This window comes from Xiphophorus hellerii, chromosome 2 (assembly GCF_003331165.1).
Source record: "Xiphophorus hellerii strain 12219 chromosome 2, Xiphophorus_hellerii-4.1, whole genome shotgun sequence".
Classification (NCBI taxonomy): Eukaryota; Metazoa; Chordata; class Actinopteri; order Cyprinodontiformes; family Poeciliidae; genus Xiphophorus; species Xiphophorus hellerii.
In genome coordinates, this window is record NC_045673.1 from 27,922,233 (window position 1) to 27,948,716 (window position 26,484).

A 26,484-nucleotide genomic window follows, 5' to 3' on the forward strand; every position below is an offset into this window, starting at 1 on the left:
TGTACTAAAATATTTGTACTAGAAACTAGACAAAAAATGGTAAGACATTGTATTTTTGCAGTGCACAATAATGCCTTCAAATCAAGATTACTGTTAATCTAGAAAATGCTAGAAAATTTTATGCTATTTTTATTTTCAGGGATGTGTCTTTGACCTTGAATAGATCTGAATTTTTTTTTAAAAAAGATAATAATTTCAGCGTTCACTTATAAAACAGACAAAAATTCTGTAAGATTAAGAAAATCTGAATCGTGGACAAACTTTTGTGTAGCTCACAATTCCAGTTTTGCCAACGTTAGGTAGAGGAAAAAGAGTACGTGAAATCTGAAGGAAATGAGAGGGAGCAGCCATCAGAACCCAAACCACTGCACTCTGAGACACTGCAGGCGGGGCACCTCTCGCCAGTCTCCCAGCAGGCCGATCCGCCCCTCTCCGGTGGTTATGACTTCCTCCGTCTGAGGACGGGATGCGGAGTGCAGAGGGAGACAGAGCCGGTCAAAACCGAGCCTTCAGGGGCCTTCTGAGGGGCTAATTCAAAACTCCTACTGAAGTTTTAGTTTGTTTTAGCCCTTTAGGTAAAACGTGAGGATATCACACATAAATTTTAGATTTTTTTAAATTTTTTTTTATACACTATACATTCAGATGAGACAGAGTAGATCAAAATTAGAACAGCAACAATATCTGAATGTATTCCATGAGATTTTGGCAGAGGAGAAAGAAAATTTGCATATCGATAATGGCAATGGAAGATCCACACAATATGTCGCACCATTTTTGTCATCGCAGTATTAACGTCACAATCGAAAAGGAATGCTTGGATGCAATATTTCTGAAGTCACTGTATTTCAATCTGAATCTGACCAGAGGGTTTTGTTATGGATAGATGCTTTCTTTTTCTTTATTGTTTTGATTTGATAGTTTTAGACTATTCATTAGACAAGATATTAAAAGTATATGGCTGTCTCCGACCTTTGGCTGATTTTCATATAAACTCTAACACTAACAGGCTAGCTCAGAAACAGAGCTAACTCATCCTAGCTCAGCTTTTGAGCTAGCTCAGGTAGGCTACCTCAGAAGCAGAGCTAGCCTACATCAAGCTAGCTCTGAGGTAGGCTAGTAGCAGAGCTAGACTACCTCAGTCTAGCTTTGCTTCTGAGGTAGATCGTGGTATCCTTTGAGCTAGCTGAGCAGTATGATCTATGTGAGGGTAAGCAGAAACATGGAGTAAGGGTTTCTGCTTACACATGCTGTTTCCTTCAATGAGAAGATCTATGGGGAAAAAAAGCAATAAATCCATTCTAAATCCAAATAAGCAATATTTCTTCATCATCTTCTCTTTCCTGTTGCAAAAAACAAATGTAAATTATTTGCACTCATGACATGATCAATGGCAGGTTCCTGGTTTCACTATTAAACAAAAACACCATATGTGGCAGCAGAATCAAGCCTTAGGATCACTTGATTCTACGTCCATTTAAAACACACTGCAGTGCCAACTGGGATGGGATGGAGAAGAAGAGGAGAGACTTTGGTCAGAACTGGTAAGACTGTGCTTTCTATTAAACAGTTTAAATCATTATTTTTGTGAAAATGTTGATGATTAATTTAGGAAATAGCTTAATGTAATTTAAAATTAATTTAAAGTTCCCAAGTGGTTTGTAACTAGGCATCGGCTGTCTACCTGCAGTAATTCAACGTTATGAATTGTTTCAAAATGGATCAAATTTCCCGTCATGCTGTCCTTGCAGTTTGTATAATGAAATGCGAGAGAAAGCACCAGAGAAACTAGTAATATGGAGAGCACAGGTGCAGAAAAGCGCGCACCATTCTGTGGCGACATGACAAAAAAAATAAATTAATATGTGAATCAGAACAACGCTGTTGGTCTCAGTTCAGAACCAAAGCCTGCTCCCCCTCCGTATCACAATGTGGTTCAAACGGCTGTGAGAAACGATGCGTGGACGGGCCGAGGAGCTGCTGCCCAGCAGAAGCGAGTGCAGCAGAGAGGATGAGAGGAGCTTGCTACCACAGACTGTGTTCCAGATGCTTCTGAATACAAAACTTCATTGCAACAACTTTCTCTCATCAACAAGAAAAGAATCCTCTTTTCTTTGTGTGACTCGTTCTCCTCAATGGAGGGAAAGCCGTTAAGCAACATCCATCAGGGTAGTCAACGGCGACCAGAAGGATGTGTGTTAATGATAACGGGCTGTAAATGGATGGATGAGGAATCCATGATATATTGGAGTTGAGATTATTTTGGATGGGAAGCTCTGGTGTCCAGCCCCTCTGAGGCACTGCTCTGGCAAAGAAGCAGCCCTCGCTCCCCTCTGTCTGCCGGGGCCCCCGGGGGGCCCCCGTGTCTCTGTATGTTACTGTTCCCACTGCACGCACAGACTCCTTCACCTCCACGTTGCGCACGGAGGGGTCGGGGGCGCTTTCGGGCCAGTCGGGCAGCTCCTGGTAGCCCCCAGCCTTGGCATTCAGCAGGTGGGAAAGCGAACCCAGCTGGAAGTGGTCCCTATCTGCAAAAACACAAAGCAGCAACTACAGAGGAAAGAAATCTGCAATCTAAGAAATCTGAGATGATCAGGCTTAAAATCTTGTTTCAGTGTTTCGGGTTCACAACATGGAGTCATTAATTTAAAAACTAGTTTAACACAGCGCTTTTAACCTTATGCTAGTCAAGTCCTGAGTCAAAAGGAACTTTAAAAGAAATTTATGGATCTTATTTTGTAGTACAATTAGTATATTGATTATTCTGATGATTAATTGAATAAAAATGTTCATTTAGCTGCTTAAGCCCTTCTAACAATCTTAGATATATATTAAAATATGCAAACAAACAAATAATTCAACTCCCTTGAATAAGATCACAATTAATTGAATTGATCCAACCAATCGTCTCTAAATGAAACCCTAATAGTGCGTGGATCTAACTTTATGATGCTAAAGAGAAGTCTGCTGCAATTAAGAACTGATTATGTTAGCATATCAACTAAATCTGCTTTTGACTGTCATAATTTTTCTTTTTTTTCCATTTGTGGAATCAGTGGGTTTCGTTAAGAGATTACCAACTGCATTAAAGCCATTCGACATTCTCAAAGAGCTTTAGATACAACAAACACAAAATAAATCCTGTATTTGGAAAAAATAATTAAGCTCAGAGAAAACTCAAAGCGACAACTGACTTTCATCCTGCCGTACCTTTGAACGGAGACTCGAGGACAGGTGCAGGTTTCAGAGCCAGGAAGAGCTTCTTGGCGTACTTGCTGAGGGCTCCGCTCTTCTCCGTGGGCACGATGAGCTGCCGAATAAAGCGGGCCCGATCACGAATGTCGTAGTTCTGGTCGTACTTGGCCAAGTTGAGAACGTACTGCGTCAGCAATTTAGTCTGTAGGAAAAAGGACGCAGAGGACGAGGACAGCTGACCATGGAATCCCCTGACATGGAAAGGCCAACATTTGTCCACATTCTGTTTTCTTGTTGCATACCTATCCAGAACTTTTCTGTAGCTTTCCATACTATTAATGAAACCTGGATAAATTCGGAGTAATTCTAGTCTCACATATGTAGAGAATTTAGTCCATATGTTGTTAGAGAAAACCTTGAGCTGGGTACCTGTTTGGAATTGGTGAGGTAGAGCTTGGCGGCCAGATTTAGGATCTGTAGCTTGACGATGTCTTCCTCGTTGGTGAACGACTTGGCCATCTTCCTCAAGACGTCCGGAGCAATCTTTGGCACATGCTCGCAGTATTCTCCAATCAGCCACAAAATACTGGCTCGTGCCATCGGGACCTGTGGGAGCACGCCAAACGGTGAGACCTACCTCCATTTGTGGTGTCTGCAGTACTCCTAGCCATGCTAACAGAGAGGAGGCGAATTCGTAAAGGAGGAGCGCCTGACCTGGATGTTGTCTGTTAGTTTCGCCATGTGCTTGATGATGTCACTGTGCTTCTCTGGCTGCATCTGGAGCAGCTTCTTGATGACGACCACCGACTCCGCCACCACCAGCTCTGTACAAGAAGACGAGTCAAACGTTTGCATCAGATAGTGAAAGTACAGAGTGTTACAGTTCAGACCCTCATCAACTACCTTAGCAGCCCAGAAACGGAGTTAGACCAGAGGATACTTACTTCTACTTATCTACCAACCCTGAATAGGAGTATCTAGTTTATTTACTTTGGATCAACATTATTAGCTTTCTCTTCTTTTGCTTTTTCTTTTGGTTTGTTATTTTGTTTGTATTTCCTTTTAAATCCTGTAAAGCACTTTGTATTACCTTGTTGCTGAAAAATAAAATTACCTGTACCTGTAGAAACTTGGCATTCATGTTGGGGCTGTGCAAAATGAGGGGGAAAAATGTGGTGCAATAACTCGCTATAAATAGTCAAATACGTCAAATGTGTGACTATTTTTCAATTCTGAGTTGTAACAAATCAAATCAATAACAAAAGCAACAACTGACTTGACCACCTTAGTGTCTTTACCTTTGAATTTGTTTTAGGTTGCTTCAAGCAACCACTGTCACCAGATTAGGGCAGCAAACAATGATTATTTTGGTGATCGATTATTCTATCAATTATTCAAAAAAAAAAAAAAGCGTAAAAATCTGATAAGAAATTGGTACAATCTTCATGTTTTTCATTTGACCACTTAAGCCTTTTTATACAATATTTGAAATACGTTAAAAAATGAAAATAAACAAAACCCTTTAATTACTTTTTTAAATCTGAAAATATATATTTTTTAAATAAAATGCGATAACATATAGCATTACTTTAGTAAATCTGAACTAGCATAAAGCTATGCCAAAAAATATTTACAGACAGAAATGTTTTTATCTTGAATTCAAAATGTAAATATATGTTGTACAGTTTTAGATTAATTACAGCTCTGAATATGTTGTTTCTTCAGCAAATGGTCTGTTCTTTGAGTCTGGTTAGCGATTAATCGATCACTAAATTGAATAATCAATTAATCGTTTCAACCCTCCACCAGATACACTATATTGCAGGCATGCAAAGCCTGATGCATGTTACTTAAATAATTAGCTAACATTTATTGCAATTTGAGTATCATTTTGAATAATACATACTCCATAGCAATAAATATATATGTATATATATGTAGTAGGGTTGTTGTAAACGAATATTTTACTAATCGAGTAATCTATCGTTTATTCTTACGATTACTTGAGTAATCAGATGAAAAACATTATAAAATAAAAATATTGGTAAATCTGGCATAAGACCGGTGTTACTATCGGATATCAATATCAGTCCAGTTTTTTGATTTTGAGCTTCCCTAGCAGTTACTTTTCTGCAGTTTAGTAACAATAATAGCTCACTTTCTAGGTTAACCTGAAGAAAAGTTATACAAAGATCTGAAATTATATTCAATTTAATAATAAAGAGCCAGGCTCACAAATACGCTTATAAAAAATGTCTATGCTCCAGCTTTTAGTTTATGCATTCATCTTCAATCAGTTTAATATATGAACTCTCACTTTGCCCGTCAAGCTTTGGGTTTGAGAACATGGGAAATGTCGCCTGGAGTGGTGGTGGGGGGGCAGGCGAACGAACGACCGTAAGATGGAGGTGGAGGGGAGGAAATAGACCAGGGGACGAAAGTAAGAACACGGGGGGAGCAATATGGGATATTTACGGCACCTTCGTTCGTCACACTCAGAAACTCATCGAGCAGCCATTTACCGCCACGATGCGCTCCGCCACCCATTTGTTCAGACCGGGATGATATGAAATTTATTGTGCGGTTCGTCTGTAAAGCTACATTTACACTGTAACCATCAACTACTCAGCCTCCCACAGCCGTGTTCAGTCTATCTGCTCACCTGTATAAATACTCCTGCAGCCTCTTCCCGCCGTTTGCTCTGAACCAGCAGCTCCCGGAGGAGAAAAGCTGCCGGACTCCAGGCATCGCGCCAGTTTAGGATGTCTATTGGTCCCCCAAAAAAGCTGAAAACTCTGGCGTTATCAATCAATAAAATCCCCACGGGCCGAACTTGAAAATTGGACATTATGCCGCCAACACTTTGCATCCGTCAATAACTCAGAGGCGGAAGTGAGAGCTCCACGCAACGGAGCGCTAAATAATAAAACATAAATTAACGAAGCTTCGAGGCAGGCAAATTTTCCTCGAGGAATTTTAATAATCGAGGTACTCGAATCATTCAAGGAATCGTTTCAGCCCTAAAATATAGCAGCCTTAATTTAAATAAAAATTGTCATTTACAGTTCACAGACATTAATAAATAGAGCTGATTAAAATAAATAAATTTCATGCAACTATCCCGTTTACTACAAAATATTTACCAATTTTAAGGCTCGCTCTACTCTTACCATCTCGGTTGGACAGCAGCTGCACCAGGCCGTTCAAACACGTGTCTCTCACTTCACCAATGTTAGTAGCGCAGCGGCCAATCGCCTGAATTGTTGCAGCCACAAAATCTTTATCCATGCTTTTAATGTATGTCTGTCGGAAACACATAAACACGATTATTATTGTTGTATCTCTGTTCACAGCATAGGTCAACAAAATCGAGGAATTATTATAAAGTACATTTAATTCGACATTACCTGAAACTCCCTGAGAATAGTGGAAATGTTTGTCTCATTGGCCAGATTGGTGAGAACCTCCAGCTGTGAAAAACAAGAAGATGTCGGCGAAGTTCTAATAAGCCTTCTGGGTTTAGCGGGTTGGACAGAACAGAACAGAGAGAAACCTTGAGGATTTTAATCTGGGTTGGGTCCGTGGAGCGGATGTAAAAACTCTTCAGGTATGGTTCGAACATGCCCTGCAATACACACACACACACACACACACACCAAAAAAACCCCCACATAAATCTTTGAATTTAAAATGCAAAACAAACACAGACTAAGTATAGTCCAACAAGTGTAACTTACCCGCCTTTTAATAGTCATAGTGGCCACATTCTGAAGAACCACGTACTGGACTTCACTGATGGAAGTAAAGAGAAATGCAAGGAACTGGTTCAGATTACTTTGTAAATCTTTTGTCAAATTACTTCAATGTTTTAGTCTTTTTGGACTAAAACACTGAAGTTACCACACTGGACATCCACAGCTAATATACATTAGCAATGCTACTTAGCCAATTAGCATTGCTAATGTTCGGATTAGCTATGGATTAGTTAGCAGAGAGAAACCTAACTTATCACTTAGCAGTAATTAGCTAACTAGCTAACTGCTAATTAGTAATTACTAATTAGAAATCAGCATAAAATTATAAAATGTCAATATCTGAACACTTTATTGTGAGGTGTATGTAGGAAATGGAACACAGTTCGCAATATAGAAAAACTTTGATCAAATTAGGATTCAACATTTCTGTGTTAGTCTATAGATCTTTAGCAATTTGTTTGGTCTCTGATACTGCATAGGGCGCCAACTACTGGAGAGGCAAGAAACACATTTAAAATACATTTAAAAATGAAAGAACCCTGTATATTTAGCCTCTTCTTCATGCCTGAACAGCCAGAAATTTATTATTTTAACTGTTAATTCATGTTTACTTGATAAGTGTGAACAGAATGAGAGTCTCAGTTCAGTTCTTCTGTCAGTTCATTTCCATCCTGTGCTCCTTTCACATAAAAAAAGTCTGCCACTGTAAAAGGTAAAAACTGGGAAACTCTATTTAAATAATTAAACGCTCTAGCTATTATTGTTTCTCTTTTATGTTTTCAATATATTTCACAAACTAATCTGCTTGCTTATTTTTTCACCGTCTTAGTGTTAATAGAATAGGATGACAAAACTTTTAATAAAAATAATAAAGTGCATAGTTTTCTTCTCCCATGTCTATATTAACTAGAAAATAGTTGGCAGGTCAGAATATCAGAGTGTATCTTTACGGCTCGGTGAGAAACAAAGCTACTCAACAGAGCACGCTGTATTTGTTAAATTAATCAAATAATGCTACCGTAAACCCTGTAGGTGCTGTGTAACCATATAATCTGTTTGGTTAATCCATAATCTCTGCTACATCATGTGTCATGCTGAACCATGAGGTACTCTTGCTTGAAGCAGCATGTACTGTACATCATCAGGTAAATCAAATATCTCTCCTAAACACATACACAGAGGAAATATTAAATACATCAGTCTGAGTATGGAGGCTTTTGAAAGTAAATTTTTACTGCACCAATAAAATGGCATTTAACCTTTACTGGATACAAGCCCCGCCCACACGCACTTCGTTCATTGATCAAATCTGGGTTTTACATTTTTCACCTTTTACAACGAGTCACACTTTCTGTTTGCCTGATTTCCCCAGGCAGAACTGTGAAACACTAGCCGTTAAATTTTATGACTTTCAGAACAAGTCTGCCTGAGGATGCTTTCACACCTGATAGTCTGGTAGACTCAGTTCGATTGGGGATCATAACTTTAACATTTGTTACTTTTTCAATTGGTGTGGTTCAATTCCTTCTGACCTGTGTGTAATAAACTGATCCGAACCTGTTTATGTCCTCACCTGTTGTAGGCGCTGCACCAAGAACCACTGATGTAAGCAAGATTTTAGCCTCAAAAGACCACAACCTGCTAACGTGTTTGTTTAGGTTGTATTTACCCAGAATGCCCTGCGCTACAGTCTGCTTCCATTAACATATGCAATCAGACTGTGCCAGATTTTACTTCGATTTGCGCGTTCACACCGACCCAAACAAACCAGACTTTCTAGGAATATTTGAGATTTTTGTGAAGACAGTAGCTGTAAGTGTCATGCCAGATATATCTATAGAAACAAGGCTGCACCAGTATGAACTCCAGTTGGGACAAAATTTCAGATGTAGTTTAAACCCTCAGAGTTTTTAAGCATCTGCACTTGTTGAAGTATTGGACTGGGACTCTGTATTGCACATGTGTCAAACTCAAGGCCTTTTATGTGGCCCTCCGATCTCTAAATAGCATCAATAAGTCCTTCCAATTTTTCACAAATCTGCAAAATTTACACAAAATCAATAGATCCCCACATTTTTATTTCTGATTTTACTGAAATTTGTTTCTCAAAATTGGCCATAAACATTGAGTCTAAGTGACTGCTACCTCAGGCTCACTTAATGTCAAGCTATAATCCGTGATCGATGCAGCGATTAATGAAAAGTCCTATTTAACTTTATACATTAGCGGAGGAATTGTAAAAAATCCTTACAAATATTTCTAAATTGGCATCACAAAATGTGTGATACAAAATCCTGGATACAGAATCAGTGTGAAAAGATGTTCAATATTATTTAATTTTAAGAAACGCTTACAGAATGCTGAAACAAACAGATGTAGTGATGTTTTAACAATTTAATGGGTTTTATTAATGCATTCTGGAACAACCGGCCCTTTAAGAACATTCAGATTTCTTATTTGGCCCAAAATGAAAACGAGTTTGATACTCCTGCTGTATTGGTTAAAATCTCTCTTTAAATGAATCTATATCAAAGACAAAAAGAAAAAAAAAAGACCATAGCACCATAAAGAAAAACGAAACATTTGGAATATCCAGTCCATCATTGAACTTTAAATATGTACTTTTGTAGCTTTTCTGTTAAGGACCTTTATTTAATCCCTTAAGGGAGCTCTACAAGTTGCAATGAAACATGAGGCACACCACGCTCCACAGGATGGAGCTTAATAAAAGATATTGCTCAGTTCAGTGATTTTCTGACACATGGAGAGATGCTGCTGTTTGAATGATGATTCCATTAAACCCAGAGCAGAGCCACTTGTTTAATAAGAGGCTTGACAGGCTACAGGACGTACAGCCCAGAGGTGCTGTGCTGTCATCTCTCTGTTTGGTTTATGCTTTCGTGTTTACTTCAGCTTCGCCGAGCCCCCTTGTTTAATATCCGTTTTCTGCTTTAGGGCCTAACAGATTTATTCTTCCTCCCTCTCTTTGTCCTTTTGCTGTTGTTTACAGCATCACAGGGTTTGGGGGAGTTATTAAAGCTTTATTTTCCATTGTTGAGACTTTCATTGTGTTCTCCATGAGTCAATTTTTTTTTTTTTACAGTGACTTGCAAAAGCACTCGTATGCCTTACATTTTTTTTAATTTGTCAAAATAAAATACACAGTATACAATACTCTCCATCAGCATTTTAAGAAAGAACAAGGAACCGTTTGTATTCAGTCCCCTTTTACTCAGATATACCTAAATAAACACAACATTCCCACATGGGAACACCGGCTGCCTTTAGTAGTGTGAGATTTCCTACTGGCACAGATTAAACATGACGTCTATATACCGATTTCAAATAAATAGTCACATGAGGTCTGATGCAGATGTTTAATATTGTCCAACATTCTACAGTTTGGTTTCTTTAATAAATTGGCAAAAGCAGAATCAAGTATAGCAGAGCAGCGGCACAGAACATGGCCATGTTGTGGCGCTTTTAAATCCAGAAATACAAAAGAAGTTAAAAAAAATAAAAATAAAGATGATGAAAAGATGAAAAGAAGATGAAAAGGGGGAGGAGCTTTTGCACCCCTTAGTATCTATCTGTGCACATCCCTGGGTCTAACTACTTTGTTCAATTTGTTAAAATATTGCTTATTCAGTTCCTGGTAAGCGGATAAAAACAAAACCAAATTAAAAAAAAAACTATGAAATTATTTTTCTATTTCTATTAAAAGAAAAAAATCCTATTTTTATGGCACTCGAGGGCTTCAGGTTTTGTCATTTTGCCCGTGTGGCAGAAATGCTTGGACGCCGCTGGTTTAGATCGGCGCATATTCATGTGGTAAAATTGCCAATTCAAAGTTCGCCGAGGCTCTTCATCGAATATGACTGTACAACGAACAAAACTTTTAATCTTTTTCTGGTGGAGACACGCCCCAGAAAAGTTGCAACAATTTTCAAACAAATTTACTGAACATTTACTTTAAAAAAACAAAAAAATAAACATTTTCTTTCACTTAATAATTAGGACTACTTTGCATTGTTCCCAATAAAATACATAAAAACTCTTGGAATAGTTTTGAACTATGATGTTTATTTTGCTAAAGAAGCGACTACCAACGACCAGCTTGGCTACTTTTAGAACGTTTTGAAAGGAGAAATACAGAAAGCTCACCTGTGGCTCCTCAGCAGGCGGACCAACGCTTTGGCAATCACGCCAACTTCTGCTTTCGGGGCCAGGTGGAAATACAACTGGGCCACAGCCATCACAACCTGGAATTTGCATATTTGTCTTGGTAAAAAAATAAAATAAAAATGTAAAGCTTCAGTGGACTACAACAACCCTTTTACAATAATTTGCCACTGTCAATTGTCAGCCGGTTAATTTCCTTCTGTGCATTACAATTATAATCCATCACTGTTTTTTATTATTATTATTTACAGCTTTGTGTTGCAGTGCAGATGTGGAATGTGTTTGTGTTCACAAAGCCAGTGTGTTAAACAAGCATGAAAGAGACAAATACTGTTCTGTTCTCCATTTACTGTGCTCAGGCTAAAGCGGAGAACAAATAATCTGGCAGTGCATTTATTAAAAATGCCACCGTGTCAAGTGTGTATTTTTGGAAATCTGCTTGGGAATGAAATCTCTGTGAGTTGGATGTCAATGAGCTAATCCCTGACATCATTAGCCATTAGCAGCTGGGAAGCATTTACAATAAATAGTGCCTCCTGGAGCTGGAAGCAGTACAGTAGAGCAAAGGTGTGGGAACTGAAGGAATAACAATTACAAAGAGCTGGATAAAAAAAAACCATTAAAACATGTTCATCATGTTCTGTCCATCTGTGCAAATTGCTCACAAGTTCTATGTGTAAAAATCATCTCAGATTGAATGACCTCCTCAAAGACCTTAAAAATGCTTTTGTGGTGAATTATTGACAACATGACTTTAAATTTGCAGTATGTAACTTTTATAAAAAATGTTTTTCACGTATTAGTTAAAATTGTCACCATGTCGTGACAGCAAAACATGAGACAACTTATCTGTGAATAAAATCGAGCTCCTATTGTCATTTGCAGAAATGCAGCGTTCCCAGACAGAAACAACCAATCAGAGCAAGGAGGAGGGCTTTAGCGCTGTCAATCATCTCCGTGTACATACTGCTCAATGTGATAATGGGAAAGAAACAACTCACCGTTACAGGGAATCTGAACAATTGCCCTCACTGGTGGCCATGCTAACCAGCCTTAGCATTCACTGCAGGCTCTGCTAAACTAGTTGTAGCCTAGCATAGGGGTGAGCAGCATATACCCAAGGTTAATTGACAAAGAGGAGGCAAAGAAGCTAAAAATGTTTTCACAGATTTTCTCATATTATACTGCAACGGCAAAAGACAGTTTTAACAAATATGTAAAAACCGTACTGTTCATAGAAGCTACATACTGCAGCTAGTGGACATTCATGGTTTGTACCATAACTCCAGAGCGATGCTGAAGGCCTGGCCTGCTTTATGCTAACATGTACATGTAGCGTGTTCGCAGTGTGTGCAGTGTGTGTGCAGAGTGTGTGGTTGTCTCACGGCTGCGTTCCGGCTCTGCAGCAGCGGCTTGGTGTTCCTCAGCAGCAGCCGGTGGTCGGGGTCCATCACGTAGGGCTTCCTCTTGGCCATGGCGGCCGCCTCTGCCTTCTTCTCCTTCTCCTCCTCGTCCTCATCCTCATCTTCATCCGAGCCGTAAAAGGTTTTCTCTCCGCCTCCTCCCTCCTCCAGCAGAGACTCCTGCAGTCAGTGGGGAGTGCGTTTGTGGTCAACCGTCAAAAATGATTAACTAAGTTTTGTAAGATAACAGGAAACAACTCATTTCCTGACTGATTTCTTTTGAAAGATCCAAAACCTATTAAGTGGTTGTTGCACTGCTTTGGTGCCGACAATCAAGCATTTCAATATCTGGCAATTAATTGTTTAGCCTGAGATATGACTTTGTAACTTCATAGAAATGATAGATGTTAATAATGTTGTTTTCCTTTGTTGTCAGACAAGTTTAATATAAATATATATATTTTTATTCCAAAGGTCTGAAAGTAACAGACCTTTGGAATAAAATCTGTAATGTGTTACTTTGTTACATAATGTTAGTGAGATAGAATTATGTAAAAAAGGGGCAATTATTATTTTATTTAGAGCCAGGCTTGTTTAGACAACATTTTTATCTTATTTTATCTTTTAACTCTGTTCTATTTTCTTTGCTTATTTTTAATATTTTTATGAAACTAAAGCAGACTGCACATGAAAGGAAGCAAATCGTTTATCAAGAGATTGTAGATGCAAAAAGTGCCAATTTTTTATCATGCAATTAATCGTCAGAATAACCAATAAAATTTCTCTCAGTCCAGCAAACTAAAATAAAAACATTTTACTAATTTTTCAGCTTTTCATTGTCGACCTGATCATATTAGGACCAAAAAACACGATTAGCTTAGAGAACTGATTAATAGAAGTAACTAAAAATTGGTAAAATGTAGATTTTCTCTAAGTCACAAACTAAAAAAAGAATCAACAAGAAATGAAAATTGTTGTTAAAAATTCCTTACACGTGTCTGCGTGTGTTTTCTTACTCACGTTGATGTTTGGGTTGAGAAACTGGGTCCTAGCATAGCGGGTCAACATGTTGATGATGACGACCTGGCCCCACTCCTCCACGTCGATAAGCAGGTTGCACAGCTTCCTATAGTTCTTGTGGATCAGGTCGATGCGCTCCGGACACACCTCTTCGAACGCCATGACGACACTTCCTGCCACCAGCTGGAGCACATTTTGAATCAGGCACCAGCTGATCGCGTTACGACTGCATTCCTAAACACCGACTGACTAGAAAGTCGTACAGCTAGAATCTACGATCAAATGTTTTGCTTGAATTTGCTAAAAAAGGAAGCGCAGGTGGGTTTTTTTTCTCTTCTTCTTTGTTTCTATTTGTGAGAGCTGAGCAAAAATGTCCAACAAAATAAACAAGGTATAAAACCAAAAGCTTACCGTGGTTTTGTCTGCTAGGAGTTTCTCTATGACTTCTATCAGCTGGTCCTTTTGTTCAGGATCCAAACTAAGACGAGAGAAAAAAAATAATGGTTAGTGAGAAACTTCCCATATCGACCGAATCTGGCTGAAGTGTAAAAACCACAAACGGATTTCATTCGTGGATCAGCAGCCGGTTTCTGTGTTTTCACACTGACGAGGTTTGAGAGATGATTATTTCTCCGGGCTGCTGCTGCAGACGTACCTGTAGAGTTTGGGGATGGCGTGGGCAGCGGTCTTTCTGACGTAAGGAGACATATCTGAAGCAGCTTCTTTGATGGCCAGCATCATTATGGGGACGATGATTGTAACTCGTATGCTGGACAGGACTCGCAGGGCGCTGGCTCTGATGAGCTGATTGGGATCCTGTCAATTAAAAACATTTACGGCAACATCAATTAAATTAAAATAGTAATATTCATGAGCTCAGGAATTTATTTATGATCGCTCAAGTGTTAAAGGTGCTAACCACCTTTCAATGTTAATTTAGTTTTTCTGATTATTTAAATGTTACCTTTTATGCTTCCTTCAGCCGGTTAGGATAGAGTTATGGTTTATACAGAGCCTGTTCGTTAAATTTTTTTGCACAAAGTCATTCTTTATATTACTTTGTGCAACTTTAATCCTCAAAGTTCTGCCTTCTTTGAGTTTCTTTCATAATGACCTGTTTTAGAGCCTCCTGTCACTTTAAACACAAATAAGCTGCTTCTGGCCACCCAACATTTACATGGCTGTAAACAGATGCGCAATTATACAACCGCACATGTTTGAAAAGCAGAAAAACAGCCTCCTGCACAACACACTAGAATGTAGCAAGTGGTTTCTGAATAATAAGTCAATAGCAAAACACTTGTCTTTTCCAGTAGCCATTGTACAGCACATACAGCGGTAAAACCAGCTGACCAAACATACTGGAGCTCCGCTTGGGTTGCTAGGTAATGGAGCAGTCAACAGTCAGCAAGTTTTGGAAATGGCTTGTTTTCTAGACATCAAAGATCATGAACTTATTGCCATAAGTTGGCTTGGTGTTTGTTTTTTTTAAGCACTTAAACTTCGACTGTTTCTAGGAGATGTTGAGATGTAAATGGGCACAAAAAACGTGAAAAAAGTGACTTCTGCATAATAGGTACCCTTTAAAAATGTGATGTGTATTGTTCAATTTGGATCCAGAACAAGGACAGGAACAGGGAAAATCATGACAAAGGAACTACTTCTCAACTGCTTCCCCACTTAGTCATGGGGAACATCAAGGCTCCACATTAAGACCCACACCGTTCTCGTTATGCTTTAGGTTTTAAAAAGCATTACATTGGCTCAACCTTTCATTGCTCTGCTGAAGACCCATATATCTATGTACTTATTCCACTTTTAATGCTTTTGTTTACACATTTCAGCTACAAAAAATGTTGTGGATGGGAAAAACACCGCAAACAACAAAAAAACTAGTTAGGTCGATGCAATTACCGAAAGGCTACAAACTTTAAACATGTAGGGAAGAAAGGACAATGCATTTGAGGCAATCTGTGTGGAATCTCTTGAAGGTTTATCATGGGATTGTTGGTCCAGTAGGTGTTTTTACACAATAAACCTTGAAGGGATCTATGATAACGCCTGTAAATTTGACTAACAAAGATTAAAGTAAAGTTTTTTACTACCTTTAAAGCAAAAACATTGCTAAATGATGTATGTGGCTAGTTCACACTCAGAGCATCCTGTCAACATGACAGAAACGTCTAACGTACCTTTAAGCCACGCTGGAAGGTAGAAATTGAGAGCAGGGCAAGGTCTTGCTGCTCCTCGGCGTAACGCACCAAGTAAACATAGACCAGCTTCTTCACCTGGAATCAGCAGGAAGGAAGATGGGAGCAAACCGTTCAGGCAAACGTGGGAAGGAAAACTGATTCCACTGAGATATAATCAAAGCACCGGGAGACTTTCTAAAACACGATGAAGGGAAGAAGCAGAAATTCGCAAGCCTGGAAAATTAAAGATGAAAAAACGAGATACAAGGAGCCTCTTTTTCTATGTACAGCAACAACACAAACCAAAGGAAACAGAGGCCAAACTAGCACAACCTACCTCAATGTTTTTACACGCCACGTTTTTCACCACAGCTGGGAAGAGGTCTGATGCGTTTTTACCGCGGGCGATCATCTGGAGAGAAAACAAGAATTTGAAAGGATTGAACCCTTTTTAAGAAACAAGACAAAATGTAGTACACATAAAAACTGTTGGGTCATTTCTGTTAACATAAGCACTAGATTTATGCCATTGGCACATTGGGAGTTCTTCAAATCACATTCAACGTTCTGGATCTGGATTCATGTGATTGACAGCAGTATTGCTACCTTTGTTATTGCAAAAAAAACCTCAACTAGTGGAAAACTAGTTATAGTTTTTTTTAGCTAACTATGGCTGTGCCCAGCATTCAAAGCCCTAGAAACAAATACTGCTCTTGAAAAACACTCCTATTTAAAATATGACTCTTCAGGATGCTGCTTCCTTACTTTATTTAATCATATTTTTGAATTTATTGACATTTATTGACGCTCTCATGGAAAAAACAGTGGAAGACTGATGACTTTAGCCATTTTTTTAAACATCTATCGACATAACGATAAATGAAAATTCTTATAATGACAAGACATTTTTCACAATAAATAAGCGATACGATAAATGCCCACCCTTAACAGTCCATATTAATTTTTAAGTTATAGTTTATATTTACAGATGTTTTATATGTTACATAAATTTCGAAATCATAAAAAAAGTTAATGCACCTCTGACGTCGCTTCTCTGCGACAGTTAAACACACTTCTTCTTCACTATTACTGTCACGTGATCAAACAAATACTTCATGGCTGAAACCTCCCCATCTCAAAATACATCCACAAACACTAACAAGATGAAAATATAAATTATTGGCACACGTTTACTTGAGGGACCCATACCAGCATGTTAAAAGAATGACAAAAATAAAATTTCTTTCTTTTCTTTGAAATCAATCCAGCCATTTTTGTGTCACATTTGACAGAAATAGTTTTAAAAAAATGAAAAAATGGTTTGTTTTTGACCCAGCAGTTTCTATGATGTCTCTGTTGATGCTTGCTAATGTACTTTCATCTTCCTGCAGTGGTGATGAGTGAACAGATGGGTGTGGCGTTTCAGATTAAGGAAACTGACACAGATCATGAATTATTAACAGCTGACAGCACAGTTTGGATCTGTTAACATCTTAGTTACTTCATGACACACTACGGCTGTCTTACTGCTCCAAAATACTAAAAATATTGCCAGTCAAAGCAATGGTAAAGGTTAGAGGCGAGTGATACAGCATATTTTGGTATCGAAACAATATCAAGTAAATGCAGGGCCCACATCGCCAATACCAATACCAATACAGATATGATACTTTTTTCTTTTAAGTTTGATATATTGTCAAACTTCTCGCCTTAAGATGTTTTTTTTGTTTTTTCCTTTGAATTATTTCATTCAAACCTAAGCCAGAATTTGGATAACGTTTACAGGTATCTACAAAATACTTTGAGAACATATTGGCATGATTTGTGTGGATTTTTTTTTTAATAAATAAATAACGTGCAAAACAATAAGAATTTGAGAGCAGATTGAAACAAAATCCCTTTTGAAGTAGAACTGAGAAACTACAATATGAAAATAAATACAAAATTTCAAGAGGGAATCTGAAGCTAAAGTATCGAGTGTTGATCCGATACCGACATGGTATCGATATATTAGTGATATTTTGGTTGCGTACACCTCCAGTAATGATAGTGCACTTTTTTCTTTTGCATCACACACCCAAAATTGCTGATCCACGAAATCCCAAAGTAAACATTAATCCCACTCACAGCCACAATTCGCTTCATTGCCTCCAGCTTCAGGGAGTCTTTGTTGCTGTCCAGCATCTCCTTCAAGTCGTCATGCCTGTGAGGAGGAAACTTGCAGGGTTAGCTCACAGCACAGCTTTATGTTAAAAGAGCGGGAGAAATGCACAACTTTAAGGCTCGTTTTTAACTTTGGATTCACAGCTCAGGATATTTCGCAGTGTCTTAGTGTGACCTAGAAAGGTTTCCCTTTGAAGTGAGAAATTTGGTTTGCAAACTACTTAAACCTGTGATACTGCAGCAGGCGATAGCAGAGCCGCATAATCCCTGAGAAAATGTTGACTTTTTGTTGACTCCTGATTGTTTTGTAGGAGAAAACGGTTTGCTTTAATAAAGTGTTAATCCAGATTAACAAATAGTCAGGGTGATTGATGCCCAGTTGTCCAGTATGTGGTTATTGGCAACAAAAGCAGATATGAACTGTTCCATGTCTAGTTAATTCCTATCCCTCCCCCCATACTAAAATGGAAATATAGCTATATTTACAACACAACAAAATTAAATCTAAAGCTTAAACTTCACATACAGTGTTAGTGGGGTATTTACATAAGCATATATCTGTAATACAGATGAGCATTGGATTCGATTCTTACTGAGAATTTTTGCCTAGTTTCTTGTGCAAGCATTGCAGTACACTTGAAATAAGGCAAACCTGACTTACAACCTTTCAGCAAGAAATTTGAGCTTGTTTTAAATCAGTAATTCCTTAATATGGATGAAAAAATTACAAGTTTCACTGATGGATTATTTTTTCATCTGTCATGCTATGAGTAAAAAACACTTGCCACTTTAACTAGTACTTAATCAATATTTAAAAAGTATTAGTACCGTCTGTGATAGGTCAATGAAACTTTAGTGCATGAAGGGCAACAGTCCTTAAAAACAACCATACTTAGTAGTGCAATGTTTTGTTTTGTTTTTTTTGTTTGTTTTTTTTATCGTGTTGCTACTTTTCAGTCCTATTTCCTGTAGCGCATCAGTAATTTTTGGTTGACAAGTTGTCACTGCTCCACCGTTTGGTTGGCCGCTACTAAGGTGAAACTTAAGGAGCTTTCGACTGTTTATATTTCTAAACAAAACCGCTTAAAGTACATTTTACCTCCCTAACCGGACTCTGTATGGACGGTTTCTCTTTCATTCTCCGTAAGCCCCCGCCATCTTTGTTCCAGTGTCAGCTGGCTCCGCTTATGGGTGATCAGTGGCGCCCTCTGCTGGGTGGCGGCCAAACTACAGTACTAAAAAAAAGGTCTTTATTTAATCAGTTGAAACTAATTTTAACCTATGTAAACGACCATTAGTCTGTTAATTGTTTGCATCCCTAATTTGAACACCCCTCACACATTCATATGTGTTATTTCTGTCAGGCACGACAAGAACAGCCCCCCTCCCGCAAAAACACAAGTGCCCCTGAGTGACTGCTCCACCCTGCTGCCATAAGAGCTACAACAAACAACTCTGGTGGCTTCTGCCAAACCTGCTGGGCGGAAAAAAAGGCAAACAGCGGTCACAAAAAGGTTTGAATGCTTGCTGACAGCATGAACAAAGAAATCACAAATTGATGACAGTATCACAGGGTTTATCTGCTTTATTGTTTCATTCATAAAGCAGAGCAAACCGATAAGCACTCACACGTTTCAAACTCTTACAGTAGAAAACTTGCAGACGGTTTTACTGAGCAGAAACCCCCCCCTGATCTGTTTAGTCTCTTTAGTTGAGTCCACCCCACCCCAATTGGTTTCCAAGGTAACGAAGGATGCAATAAAATGTGGTTAAGTGATTTCCTGCCTTCCTGCAGAGAAGGCTTTGATTCATGCTGCTCACGCTGTTATACTGCAGGTGCCAGATGGAGGATCCAAACACATGCTTTCCCTCACGCGAATGTAAATATTTGTGTTCAATCAAAAACCCCACCAGCACCACACACACACAAAATCACTTTTTTGTGCGCTATTAATCCAGGCGGAGTGCGTAACCTTTGTCAAATATAAAATAATGTACATACAGAAAGAAAAATAATGTTCCTTAGCCTCCTTGCATTCATAGATAAAGCAGGTTGTCAATCTGAAATAGACAAAAAATGATGAAAGACATCACATTCTAACAACACTTCTTCTTTCTTCCTCTTCTTTTTAGAGTGATGATAGAAATAACTATTCAGACGAAATGATCAATCCGAAGCCAGGATCTTTGAATTTCGTCTGACTAATGAGCTGGGAGGGGGAGCGATGGGTTATTCAATACAGCCCATCTGCTTCAGTCCCATGACATCAGCGAGTGGAGACCTGTGAGGACGTGGCCGCTGCAGATCATCGTCACTTTACACTGAGATGGAGGTGCAAACCAGTGCTAAGTCTCTGCTGCTTCAACGTGTCCCAGGCATCACAGTGTTATAATTATATACAGTAGTTCCTTCTGTCAGGCACTTCAAACACTAAACCCATCAAAAAAATGTTTCAAATAATAATAATAAAAAAAACAATGAGGGGTATTTTTAGACGAGAGCCTTGAACTCAGGCTGTGGCTAAATGCAAAAAAAGAGAGAACATTTTCAATATAGCATGACAAATTTAGCTCCCCCAAAACATTCAAAGGACATGAAAATGGGTGAATCTAATCCTGGTTAGCGGAACACAAGATCCTCTCCCCACGGCTTCGGTATTCAGAACTATTCTAATGACATTTGTTCTGTTGAGACGGTTCTGGAACGGTTTGCCGCCTGCGGCGTCAGCTGAAGAATGAGCATTTCTAGATGGAATGACGTTGTACCAAAACAACGTCATCCCTGTGTTTTTTTTAGGTTGAACAGAAATATCCGCCTGCATCAGTTCAAGAGTGAAGGGTTTGACTGTTGAGCCTCGATTACTTAAAGCGAAGTGAAGAGTGGAAAACAAAAAGACAAACCGAAAAGCACAAAGTCGTTATGGTCACCTGGTTTTTCAGCTTAAATTGACCACATGACATCAAAAATGAAGGTCTTTGTTCCTGAATAGGCCTTTTTGTCACCATAACAAAATCTACTGGGCTATAAATTGTCTCTGAAGTTATTGCGACAAACGATAGCATTGTTGTTTTGAGACCATTTTTAAGTAATACAACGGTAACAGCATAATAATGCAAGAACACATTCTCAAAGATGGCTGACCCTTAAATTCTTATGAACATTTAACGGTGGAACTGGAAGACATTTTACATATCCTATGATAGACACAAAAAAAGTTAGCTAGCTAGCAAGGCTATGTTAGCTTGTAGTTAGCGTAGCCTCAACCGCGAGGGGAAAAAAAACATACGAGATTAAATAGTCCTGCCACAACAAAAGTTAAAACTTATTTAACCACAGGTCTTAAAAATACACTTTTCAAAATGAATTTAAGACATTTTAGGGCCTTAATTTTAGATACACAAACTTAAGACCTTTTAAGGATGCGCAGACAAAATGAATCATCAACATTTATCCACTGAAAAACAGCAAACGTTATGAGGGCATTACCTAGATATTTAAACTTTAAACGGTTAATAGGTGAACGAGAGCAGCTGAAACACTGGCTAGTACATGTTATTACTTTCAAAGCAATATGCTACAAAATGTGTTGCTGAATATTTTGTCCACAATCATCTGGAAATTTGCACTGAAATATGTCGGGAAATGAGACATCAACAAGTCACATCCAAACAGAAAGTAAGGACGCCAGCCTGTAGCACAACACGTACGTTTTCTGCATTAAATATCAGCAGCAAGACTAGAGCTTACCGAAAACTACATGAAGGGTCCGATTTGAGTATTATGTACGTCAGAAACTCAATCAAATTCAGTGCATTGATTTCAAAGTAAAATCAGACTTAATTATTTTTTTTTAATTCTATTCTTAAATTACTTGAATCGTTATCTGGTGGAGGGGGGGAAAGTCCTGATTAGATCCTCCTAACAAAAGCTATTAGTAGAGAAATAAACAGGAAATCATTATAGTCATCACGGACAGCTGATTAGGATCATAAACATCGACATCAATGTTCCAACCAGGAACAGAACAGCCTCCTCATAATGCAACCTGATTACGAGTTGGATACCAAACGGAGGAGTTAATCCGAAAATTCGGAAAATCCTTTTCATGTTCTTGGATCCCAGGATGTAACAGGAGAGAAGGCCGTAAGGCTTCATTTGCTTTTACAGCTTACCATGATAACGCATCCTAATCAGCCTCTCTAATTAATAATGTGACAGGGATTCATGTGGCAAACAAGCCCACTAAAGTCTAATTAAAATTAAACTCGGAAATGTTTAATTACGTTGGCTTAGAGTGGAAGCCAAACGTGCAAAGTACAACCTGACAGAGATGACTGACGGCAGACATGTTTGCTATCAGTCAAGAATGCTGGAATATATAACTTTTTTCTTTTACAAACCCTTTTCCATCTCTTCAGAAACTCAACACCGACTCTACTCCTCCAATTTCACTAGATTTATTTATTTATTTATATATTTTTTTGCCTCTCCCTGCCCAGCGACAGCTGAATTTACAACACCTGTGAATTATTGAACCTGCTGCGGCCCAACGGAGCGCAGGGCCGCTCCGGTTACCCGGGACAAGAAGCCAAGAGATCAGCGGGAAGGTATCCATGAAGGTAAGGCGGCACTCGAGGATGCAACGTCAGGAGCGGTGTCGGCTTGCTTCCCGGGAAGCAACTGCGGCGACATGAAAAGGAGACGACGTGAAAGGGAATTCATCGGAATCGGCTTTAAGTGAAGGATTGAGGGGTTGCGGCTCTTACGTTTCGGAAGGGGCAGGAATGAGAGTGACAGATAGAGGCCAGCTTCGAAAGTTCAGCTCTGATTTCATTACATTTTGAAACAAGTTGACTGAAGGTTGCAGCTATAAACACGAAACTGACAATTAGGCGTCAGCGACTCTGAGGACAAATTCCTTGCTTTTCAGTGTAGACGTCTGAGGCTGGATTAATTAAGAGCAGCAGCCTTGGCTTTTCAAAAACAGCCAATTGAAAAGGCTTTTTATCCCCTCCAAATTGCACTAAGATTGAAGATAGATTATCTCACCTGATTGTGTTTTCTTTAAGTTTCTATGGGTGATTTCTGCTTTGTGTCAGCATCAAGCGTTTTTGTGACTTTAAAAAAAGAAAAACAGAAGCCATCTTTAATTGTAACAATTTCAGCTCAAGAGCAACTGGAGCTGAAGTAAGAATTTTTTTTATGGTTCTCAGACTGTGGTACAAGTGCCACTGGTTGTAAGTGTGGTGCCTTCAGTGGTAGTTGGAACAACCATTCCCATGCAAATTGAAAGCTAATCTTTCTGACAAAGAGTCAAATGGATCTATTTGAACATACTGATATTTGCTTGGAAATTTGCTCCACTATTCTATTAAAGGCATAGTGGAGAACATCTGAAGAACTCCCAACAGAAACTGAACTGGGCAGCTGTGAACTACTAGCAAGGCTACTGGCTTATCTCAGAAAGTGGATCCTTGGAGGGCATCAAATTCAATTTAAGCTAGTTCAAACAGGTTAAATTAACCTATTAATTAATATCATATCTCACTCGGCAACAAGCTAACTCCTATTAGCAGCATAAACTACAAACTGTGTATTTTAACAACTCCCAACATATTGAAAATGGACGAAACAAGCGTTAGCGGTTTCCTGTTTTTCTAAGTTGCTGAGCTCAGTGACAAGCTAACTACTGTTAGCACATTAGCTATATCCCTTATCATTTTATGAATTTAAACAACAAAAAAACACATGTTCACTAATATGGTTTATGCAGTACAGACTCTCACAAACTGTCAGAAAGGCCAAATAAACAGTTTATTACTTCAGTTTTCACTATGTTTTAAAGATAAGGTAGCCACATTGGATTCTTGTTGAGGATGATGAGAAACGCTTGACTGTCCAACGTGGAAAATAGACTATAAGTAAATTTCTCTTTTATCTTTTTCCACCGATAAGATCGGAAATTTCAATTTCACCAATTGTATTTTACTCTGCATTCAAGCTAATATTAGCTAATGAATTAGTTGTCTGCTCCTGCAGTCAGGTTACAGTTAGCTACTCCACAGACGTTAGCTTAACAATTTGCTGCATCTGTAAAGCAATAGGGACCCAGCATTGTGAAAACTTTGGCCGATATCGATATCTGAATTTAAAATTGCGTTATTGCTGAAAACCGTTATTTACAGACATTACATATAGCATCAGTGCTGCTAATCAGTGAAACGCTGATAAAAAACATTGTTAAAGGGTTAATAGAGGAGATATGTTGTGATGACTTCCTGAAGGTGGAGTTTCAGAAATAGCAGGAGTTTTTAAAGAGACAGAGGCCCAATTTCAAGGCTTTGAATTACAAAGTCAAATTTCTTTTAAGTCATATTACATATATATATATACAGTATATAGTATTTTTTAAAACAACTGAAGGTAACAGTTTAATAGCTCAGTTACTTGACTCTGCTATAAAATGGCACTATGTGCCTGGAAAACACATAATACTGCCCCTTTAAATTATAGGAAAGGACTGACACAGTACTTCAGAGCTTTTGACATTGTAACCGTCACCAGCTCGTTAATGTTGGTAAACCCTAATACCTGGTTAAAAACTTTTACTATTTACTGATTTGGTACTGGTCACATAAAGTTTAAGAACCTCTGCTTTGGAGGAACTGGGTAAGAAGATTAACCAGATTTTGTTCCTGCAAAACATGTGAAAACAAAGATTCTGACAGATCAATGGATGAAGAAAAAAACCCTTGTAGAATATGAAGTGCAACCAAGCGGTCATAGAGTTACTTTCAGTGTTATCTGCTTTGGCTATGAGGCACCGATAGACCTGAAGAGGTGAGCAGCACCAGCAGGTGTGAGTTATCGTACCGCAGGGGCTGACTTTGGAAGCTGCCACCTCCACCTCCATCCTCCTGTGAGCCTCGTTCCTCCTGGTCTCCTCCACCTCCACCACCTCCTCCGCCACCCCCAGTGCCTCCAGATCGGAGGTGGCGCAGCTCATCCGGCTGCAGGGCGCTGTACCAAGTCTGCTGCCCGCTGTCGGGGCTCAACACGGGGCTCTTGTCCTCCTCCTGGCCCTGGACCTGACTCTGCACCGTCTTCACAATGTTCACAGCATTCACGGGCAGCTGGAGCAACCTTTGCATAGTGGTCATCTTTAAAAAAAAAATAAATGAATAGAACGTGAATTTCAACCTGTAGAATTGTAGAGAAAGGCTGCAGTACTTTTTTACTGGGAATTGCTCAAAGATGCTCCTTGGGCAGTTCGTCTGGGGTCAGCCACATCCAGTTGGCACAAAAAAAAGAGAATAAGATCCTCCCAAAACGTCCTGTATGTGTCCGACTCTTCTCTGCTCACTTGTCCAACTCGAGCTGAACAGCAACTCAGTGCCTCTTTTTTTTTTTATTATTCCCTTCTGTTCGGAGCAGCAGCGGCAGCAGACATCAGCTGCTCTGTAAATGGATGCTCGGCTCGGCAGGGAGGGGCGTGGAGTTTTATCTCTCCTCGCTCGGGCGGCTCCTCCCTGCTCATGTGGTTCCTGTTGCAGCACCAGCCGCTCCGTGCACACACAACGCACCAAGGTCTCCCATAATGCTATCATCTCTCTTGTTCACTTAACCAAGCTGTCACCCCTCCTCCAGTGACTGCCACCCATATCCCTCCTCTTCACAGTTACAACCATATGTACTTCTCTCTTTGCAGCAGTTCTGTTTTTAAAAAAAAAATAGATATTCCTAATTTATTTACCCCATTAAAAAAAAAACCCTCTGCTATCTCATTCATTTAAAAAAAAAAAAATATCCTGAACGGCCCAGATTTATTTATTTATTTATTTTTTTACCTCGGCTTACATGACTCAGCTTTCTTGGCGGTGTCGTGATGAAAACGTCTCTCTCTCTCTCTCTCTCTCTCTCACGCAAGGTGTCTCTATTTCGCTCCCTCTCCCACTGTTTTCCTCTCGGCTCGAACAAAAACCCCCAAAAAAAGCTGCCTTGAAGCTCAGTTCGCATATGCTCGCTCTGTCATCTGTGAACAGATCAGCTGGGATGTGTTTAGATGTTGTTAATCCCCCCCCTCCGCCCTTTAACCAGTGATCCGAACAAAAGATGCACCCAGCGGATGCCGCTGCTGCTGCATTTACAATAAATTACACCGACAGCTCCGGCTCACAGAGCTTTAAAGCCACGAGTCCGACTTCCCACTAAAATCACTCAAACACACTTTAGCCACTGCTTTGAGAATCACATGTCGCGGGTTTCCAATGTAATCAGCTATTTTGTTGTAAATTGCTATTTAATCAAGGTGAAGTTGACAATACCAAAAACAAGCTTCCCTGTACCGCTGATGACATCATACATGGCATCGACCAACCAATCAGAGTTCTTTGGAGTTGTATTTCGTCACCTTCCTCAAATAAAGGCCTAAGTCTCTTTTTTTTTGGTCAAAAGTTAAAAAAAAAAAAATTGTTACCAAAATAATTTTTGGCATGAAATGATTTAGGCTATTATTTTTTAGCAAGGTGACGATTTTTCTTCTGGCTTTAATCAAGAGCTCCCTTTAAATCCAT

General features: G+C 39.1%; 1 protein-coding gene across 7 annotated transcripts in view; it reads right to left on the bottom strand.

The window, feature by feature from the left end:
- Positions 1-26,484, bottom strand: part of ap3b2 (adaptor related protein complex 3 subunit beta 2) — a 46,383-nt gene that overhangs the window by 14,124 nt on the left and 5,775 nt on the right. For 2 of the 7 annotated variants that reach the window (XM_032545495.1, XM_032545511.1), the window contains exons 2-17: positions 17,875-17,950; positions 16,085-16,159; positions 15,748-15,843; positions 14,211-14,371; positions 13,967-14,033; positions 13,556-13,738; positions 12,518-12,715; positions 11,115-11,212; positions 6,933-6,987; positions 6,749-6,820; positions 6,603-6,665; positions 6,366-6,498; positions 3,910-4,019; positions 3,625-3,801; positions 3,211-3,397; positions 2,410-2,528 (exon numbers count right to left, since the gene is read on the bottom strand). In XM_032545495.1, coding sequence (XP_032401386.1) covers positions 2,410-2,528; positions 3,211-3,397; positions 3,625-3,801; positions 3,910-4,019; positions 6,366-6,498; positions 6,603-6,665; positions 6,749-6,820; positions 6,933-6,987; positions 11,115-11,212; positions 12,518-12,715; positions 13,556-13,738; positions 13,967-14,033; positions 14,211-14,371; positions 15,748-15,843; positions 16,085-16,159; positions 17,875-17,950 — 1,870 coding nt within the window. Of the gene's footprint in view, positions 1-2,397; positions 2,529-3,210; positions 3,398-3,624; positions 3,802-3,909; positions 4,020-6,365; positions 6,499-6,602; positions 6,666-6,748; positions 6,821-6,932; positions 6,988-11,114; positions 11,213-12,517; positions 12,716-13,555; positions 13,739-13,966; positions 14,034-14,210; positions 14,372-15,747; positions 15,844-16,084; positions 16,160-17,874; positions 17,951-24,784; positions 25,360-26,484 lie in introns of those variants that run through there. The other 5 variants (XM_032545486.1, XM_032545503.1, XM_032545457.1 and 2 more) reach the window with 4 other exon arrangements.